Here is a 7,011-nt window from a genome sequence, read left to right on the forward strand (position 1 = left end):
AAATAAATAAGAGTAAAATAAATGAGTTGGCTAGAAGATGCCATGGAGGTTAAGGCAGCTGGATCCCACATGACCAACTGCGGTTCGAATTCCAGACTGAAAGATTTGAAAATTAGGCTGGGTGCACGTGCGTGTGTGTCTAAAGTCTCAAGAGAAATGAAGGAGAAGAGATTGCAGTATGGCATTCCTCCCATCATGGCCTTTAAAAAAGAGAGTTGAATGGAGTCTCACAGTTTTAAAATTTTCCAGAGACTTGTTAACTGCCTCTCCAGGCCCCTGCCCTTCCTGTTGTTGATGATGCCTACTTTGTTGACTGTTTCTCCTCTGTTCATGATCGGGGTTATTTCTGGGTGGTTGATCTGCGTTTCTATTTTTGTACGGGAGACACGGCCTCAGATACTGCCAATCGGAGGTGAGGCTGATATCAGGAGGGGCTTGCCTGCCTTCGTTGGTCCCCTGACTCTGACCTGTTTAGACTTTCATCACGCACAGACTGCTTTGGCTTTCTAAAATAATTTTCTGCACTTTGCTGGCCATTGCAGTAATCTACACATTGCCCTAAAGAGAGTAGGCCCTCAGGACCTGTTACGTGGGGCAACTGTGAGAATGGTGTCAGCTCTCAGTGGCTGAAAAAAAATTTTTTTTCACTAATTTATTTTTAAAATTTGCTATAGGTCACATATGCTTGCTGGAAAGAGACAGAAAGAGAGAGGGAAAATGAGAAAGTATCTCCCCCTGGGGGGGATGACCACACTGCAATCCCTTCCTCCTCAGGATTTTGGGCATGCATGCACACATGCCTTACGTGTTTTTCAAGCCACCAGATCCATGACTTGAACCGCAGAATCGACTATGTGGGTTTCAGCTGCTTAAACCACCATGCCATTTGCTGGTCTTTTGTGGTTGATCTTTAAGGGGGTGGTGGTGGAGTAGTAACACAGCTGAACCCACATGGGAAAGAGCCCACAACTGTGTCCCAGAAACTTCTTGAACACAGCAGGTGTGCACAGAGCTGAGCACGTCAGGCTGGCTAAGATCATGGTGTGAAGACCCTGTTGGGGGCCTGTCTATTTCTCTCTCTCTCTCTCATGTAAGAAGTAAATAAATAAATTTTAAAAAGTGATGGGTGGGACTCAGGACCAGCAGGAACTTCAGGCTCTTGTGTTTTCTTGATTATGTGTTTGCCTCTTTGGTGTGAGGCAAGGCAAGAGCAGAGTTCCTGGGCTGACACAAGACTTTTCTCCTGACTTCCTCCACCCCATCTCCATCATGTCATTTCTCTAGGCCCTGCCGATCCCCTACCAGAGAAGGGCATTACAGAAGCCATGTACGCAGTCCTGAGGTGGGGACGTCCTTGGCTGACTCTGTTTTGTATTGCAGCTACAGAAACCACGAGATGATATGTGCGTGGTTAGAAGCTAAGTGTACTGTAACTTGTTAGACAGCAGCAGAAACTGATAAAGGGCTGTTAGGGATTCCAAGTAGCTGGTGGTCCTGGCTCTTAGGATTTCACTGGCCAAAGGTCCTATAGTGAATCAGTTAAAATTGTGCAAAGGGAGCTGGATCCCACATGACTGATGGGGTTTGAATCCCGGCCACGTGACTCGAAAAAACATGCAGGTACGTGAACGTGCATGCCCGAAATCGTAATGGAGAAGTAGCGGAAAAAGGATTAGAGCATGATCGCATCCCATAGAAGTGTTGCTGTGCTGGGCTCTTTCTCTGACTCTCTTTGGCAAGTGTACATGACCTTCAGCAATTAAAGAAAAAGAACACTTTTTTTTTTTAGAGGTTTTTGCTATAGAGTGCATGCACTCGCCAGACAGAGAGAGACAGAAAGCGAGAAATCACCCCCCAGGGGGGATGGTTACGCCGCAATCCCTTCTCCCCCATTCTCCTCTCAGGATCTTTGGTGCACACGCACATGTGCCGAGGGTGAGTTTTAAGCTATCGGGTCCGGGACGTGAACCGCGGTCGACTATGTGGGAGTCCAGCGACATAGCCATTACGCTAATTGCTGGTCCCAAAGAACACTTATTTTAAAAAAGAATTATTTTATTTAACTTTATTTATTTATTTATTTTAATTTCACCAGAGAGGGACAGAGGGAGAGAGAGAAGGAAAGTGAGAAAGCAAGCCACCAGGTCTGGGACTTGAACTGTGGTTGGCCATGTGGGAGTCCAGCGCTCTTAACCACCATGCCACCTGCCGGTTCCATAGACACTTATTTATTTATTTATTTATTTTACAAAAGGAATCTGCTGGCCAAGCCTTAGGCATTATGTAGCCTTGCAGGTGAAATGACCGCAGGATACCAAGCAGGCTGGGGTGTTGGGTGAGGAGGGAGTGGGGAGTTGGGGCAGGAGGTGGGGGTGGATGCTCCATTCTCTTGCTCCAGGGCTGGTGTGACTGGGAGAGGCTTGCTGCTAGGGGCAGTCTCCAGACCCAGCTGTACCTAGGGCCTGCACAAAGCCTATCTCCTGTCTCTCCCTGTCCACCCCATCATTTCTCTGGGCCTCGCCCACCCTCCTATCTGCCCACAGAGCAGACACAGGTGCTCAGACCCTGTGGTGGATCCCTCTCTGGTTTTGTTGTGTGCTGTGCTCTCCATCTCTCTGCTCTGTGATGTACTATGGTGGGTGGCAGAAGAGAGAAGCTATGGAAACCTGCAAGGGTAGGCTGCCTCTTGGGGTCAAGTGTGAAGTTCTCGTGCAAGCTCGGACTGGTGATTCCTTCTCCCAGCCAGGTCTGAGATCCTCATTCTGGGGTAGGCAACACTGGGGAGAAAGAAATGTTGCCTTGACAACTCCTGGGGCCTTTGGAGCGAGCCTTGGTGGGAGTCCTCATTTAGATGTAGTTACTCCAACCTGTTTTGTTGTATTTTGGTCTCCTTTTTACATCTGACCATAACTGGGGATGGGAAAGGCTTATGGCTTGGGACATGAGGCAGTATTAGAACACGGTAGTCTGTGTCACCTCTCGGTCACTGGCTCAATATCCTTTCCTGACAGGCTGGTTTACAATAGCACGTCCAGGACCACCCAGTTTCCTGATGGTGTGGATGTACGTGTCCCTGGCTTTGGGAAGACCTTCTCAGTGGAGTTCCTAGACCCCAGCAAAAGTAGTGTGGGTATGTAGTCCTCACTTGGGGTCTCTAGCAGATGAGTCTGGGGGCTGTGTTGGCCTCCTCAGGTTGGAAGAACTGCTGGTTTGAAGGCGTAGCCTGAGAGCTGTCTCTCATCGGTATGGGCACAGAACCTGGTAGCATTCCTCCAGGGACCTCTCTGCAGTAGATGTCACAGTCTCTGTGGCGGGTACAGTGTGGGTGGCTGGCACTGGCTGTGTCTTCTCTAATCCTATGAATTTCTGTCTACAGGTTCCTATTTCCACACCATGGTGGAGAGCCTTGTGAGCTGGGGTTACACACGGGGTGAGGACGTCCGAGGGGCCCCTTATGACTGGCGTCGAGCCCCAAGTAAGCAGTCACCCTTGTTTTAGGAGCTAGGGATGAGGCAGTCACCCACCATAGGGCTTCAGTTCTCCCCGGCCCTGGGCTTTCCCCTTCCCCCGGCCCCCTGGCATCTAGCCCAGAGGGCACAGCCACCACCACTGGTCAATCTAATTCTGTCCTTCCCCATCCCACACGCCAAGACTTCCACTTTGGGCCTCTAGGCCTGGGGAGAGGTAAAAAAGCTGAGTGGAGAAAGGAACTCCTTTGTTTCCTCCCTGCATGGAGGCTGGGCGGAAACCAGACAGCTCCCACTTGGGTTTTAGCACTCTTCCCAGCCCCTTAGTCATGTGTTTGACCTGAGACATGGTCAGTGGTTCGTCCTCAGGACTCCTCGTGCCTGACTCCTGCCTGGCTCTGGCCTGCAGATGAAAACGGGCCCTACTTCCTGGCCCTCCGCGAGATGATCGAGGAGATGTACCAGCTGTATGGGGGCCCTGTGGTGCTGGTTGCCCACAGCATGGGCAACATGTACACGCTCTACTTTCTGCAGCGGCAGCCACAGGCCTGGAAGGACAAGTATATCCGGGCCTTCTTGTCACTGGGCGCGCCCTGGGGGGGCGTGGCCAAGACCCTGCGCGTCCTGGCCTCAGGTAAGACCCTACCTGGCCCACATGGGTGCTGGCTCCAGGGCTGTTACCCTCTCTTTCCTTCTACAGTGTCCTGCTGGGCCAGTATCCTTCACTTCTCCTCCTAGGTCAGCTTCTTTCTTTCTTCAGAGTAGCATTCTTTTTCAAATATATTTTTTTCCCAAAAAGTATTCCAAAAGAAAAATCTAACACTACTATTGGGTTGTCAGAAAAGTCATGATGCATTTTTGTATAGGAAAACATAGAAAAATACATCATGAGTTTTCCAATGACCCAATAATTCCACCTCTGCACTTGATAGCCTTTGTAATCTGTGTGTTTTTCACGGTATGTACCTGGAGTGGTGTAACTATTGGTCTCACAGGTACTTGCTGGTGTGTGTGCAAACGCGTGTATGCGCACATGTGCACACACAGAGTACTTAGACCTAATTGGCCTAATTTGGTTTGTCCCAAAGTTCTCTGAGAGTACCTTATCTTTCCCTTTTAAGACCATCCTCCCTTCTTTGCCCAGAGAGGGCAGACGGGATGCAGGTTCCTGATTATGAGCCGTACCTCCATCTGTGCACAGTGGGAAGCCTTTATGGACAGTGCAGGGAGGAAGCAGGTGCAGATCTGGTTAGGCCTGCTTGCCTGGCAGTTGGCAAAGCCAGTCCCTTCCTGGTTCCTCCCCAGTCCACTTGCCTTTTCATGACTGTCATGAGCCAGCTGCAGCTGTATGGTGAAGCTTCCTTGCCCTGGGAGGAAGCTTTGCTCCTTCTGCTAAGACCTGGCTCCTTACTTTGGGAGCTATGAGCCAGGGCCAAGCTACGCATCTCATGAACTTTCTTCCTCAAGTCACTGGCACTGCCTAGCCTATGTGGTCAACTGACATTGTGACCAGGTCAGGCCCAATGCTTCTGATAGTGACCCCAAATTAGTAAGACAGTGAGCCATAGCTCAATCTTCGGATATAGTGAGGACTCATCACAGCCACCTATTCTGTCCAGCCTGGACTGGCAGGACACCCTGGGCCCATGGGCACCCCTGAGTTTGAAAAAGGAGCCATGGTGGAGTTGAGGCTCCAGCCCCTTTCAGAGCTTCCCCATGAGTCCCCTTAGACCTTTGCTGCAGATGCTGGAAACTGTTTATCAGGCCTAGCTGAGTTGGCACTGAGATGTGGGGACCTGGAAGTCCATGGACCCCAAGAGCTTCCCTGTCCTCAGGAGTCCTAGAGCCAGGCCCCAGAGGCAAAACTGAGGCTCTGTAGTCAACCACAGAGACCTCCCTCCTGAGATACTTGGTGGGCGATGAGTCAGAAGCCCTGCCCAGCTTTCAGGCCCCCTCCCCACTCCCTGCTGAGGCCTTACTGGTTAGTGGGTGTGTTTGTTGTCTGCATTCTTGTGTGCGAAGGACTCAGGCTTTACCTGTGGACTCCCTCCTGCCTTGTCTCTAGGAGGCTTGGCTGCCCAGCTCAGTGCACAGGCAGGTGGGTGGGTGAGACAAGGGCTGGCTGAATGATGGACTGAGTCTAGGCAAAGAAAATCGTGTCCACAGTTCAGTGTCATGAAAGAAAGAGGAAGGTGTCTCTGTTCCCAGTTACTGATTCACCTTAGATAAGGGCAGTGCCCACAGGCCTGGTAAGAAGCACTTGGGGGAGGGTTCCATTTACAGATGAGGAAACAATAAATTACCCTATGGGTGTGTTCTGCCTGGTGAGGAAGCACAAGAGAATGAAACAAGTCCTAGGTGCATCCTTTTCAGATAGAGAGAAGACAAGGGGAAATAAAGCCGATGCCGGAATGGGCGTTATGATGCCTGTAACAGTGCGGAGATGTGAGATTGTTGACTGAGCCACCGGCTGGGGTGTAGGGCTGCCCACCCAGCTTGCATTCCCAGGCACAGACTGACTGAAGTCTTCTCCCTGCAGGAGACAACAACCGGATCCCGGTCATTGGACCCCTGAAGATCCGGGAGCAGCAGCGGTCTGCTGTCTCCACCAGTTGGCTGCTCCCCTACAACTATACCTGGTCACCTGAGAAGGTGTTCGTGCACACACCCACCATCAACTACACTCTGCGTGACTATCGCCAATTCTTCCAGGACATTGGCTTTGAAGATGGCTGGCTCATGCGGCAGGACACAGAGGGGCTGGTGGAAGCCACGATGCCACCTGGCGTGCCACTGCACTGCCTCTATGGTACTGGTGTCCCCACACCAGACTCTTTCTACTATGAGAACTTCCCTGACCGGGACCCTAAAATCTGCTTTGGTGATGGCGATGGCACTGTGAACCTGCAGAGCGCCCTGCAATGCCAGGCCTGGCGCAGCCGCCAGGAGCACCAAGTGCTGTTGCAGGAGTTGCCTGGCAGTGAGCACCTCGAGATGCTGGCCAATGCCACCACCCTGGCCTATCTAAAACGCCTGCTCCTATGGCCCTGATTCCTGTGCCAGGCAGGACTGCTGGTGGCTCAGCCATGGGTTTTCTCTTGGCATGTGGGCTATTGCGGCCCACTTGTTCAGCGGTTTTGTGACCAACTATTCAAGGCTCCCGGTCTTGGGCTGTGAGGCATCTGCTCCGGGGAAGTGCTGTTTCTTATCTTTCCTCTATGACAGTGAAGGAGGAGGAATATGACTGTGGACCTGATGGAAAGAATGCTGCTGCTGCTGGAATTGTGACCTCAGGACTGGCTCCACGGGATGGGTTCGCTGCCATGTGGCCCAATCTCCAGCTCCAAGGCCATACCATCCTCCTACCCCATGGCTTTGTCTCACTTGCCCACTGGGCCCTGGCCCCTCAGCCTTCCTGTGAGGGATGTTCCCACGCTGTCACTGCCACCAGAGTTCCCAGAGATGGGCTCCTGGCCCCTCAGGTGACTCCTCACACACTGGCCAAGGTATGCCTGCCACTGGCCGTGAGTGGCGGGGGCTGCCC

At 51.8% G+C, this 7,011-nt stretch overlaps 1 protein-coding gene across 9 annotated transcripts in view; it reads left to right on the forward strand.

The window, feature by feature from the left end:
• The window catches only part of PLA2G15 (phospholipase A2 group XV), a 24,391-nt gene extending 17,388 nt beyond the window's left edge, over positions 1-7,003 (forward strand). For 8 of the 9 annotated variants that reach the window (XM_027775088.1, XM_014591010.2, XM_014591013.2 and 5 more), the window contains 4 exons: positions 3,012-3,130; positions 3,377-3,475; positions 3,877-4,101; positions 6,007-7,003. In XM_027775088.1, the coding sequence (XP_027630889.1) occupies positions 3,012-3,130; positions 3,377-3,475; positions 3,877-4,101; positions 6,007-6,518 (955 nt within the window). In that variant the 3' untranslated portion in view covers positions 6,519-7,003. The remainder of the gene's footprint in view (positions 1-3,011; positions 3,131-3,376; positions 3,476-3,876; positions 4,102-6,006) is intronic. The other variant, XM_027775091.1, reaches the window with a different exon arrangement.
• Positions 7,004-7,011: the final 8 nt, after the last annotated feature.

Source organism: Tupaia chinensis, unplaced genomic scaffold (assembly GCF_000334495.1).
Source record: "Tupaia chinensis unplaced genomic scaffold, TupChi_1.0 Scaffold000523_1, whole genome shotgun sequence".
NCBI classification, from domain to species: domain Eukaryota; kingdom Metazoa; phylum Chordata; class Mammalia; order Scandentia; family Tupaiidae; genus Tupaia; species Tupaia belangeri.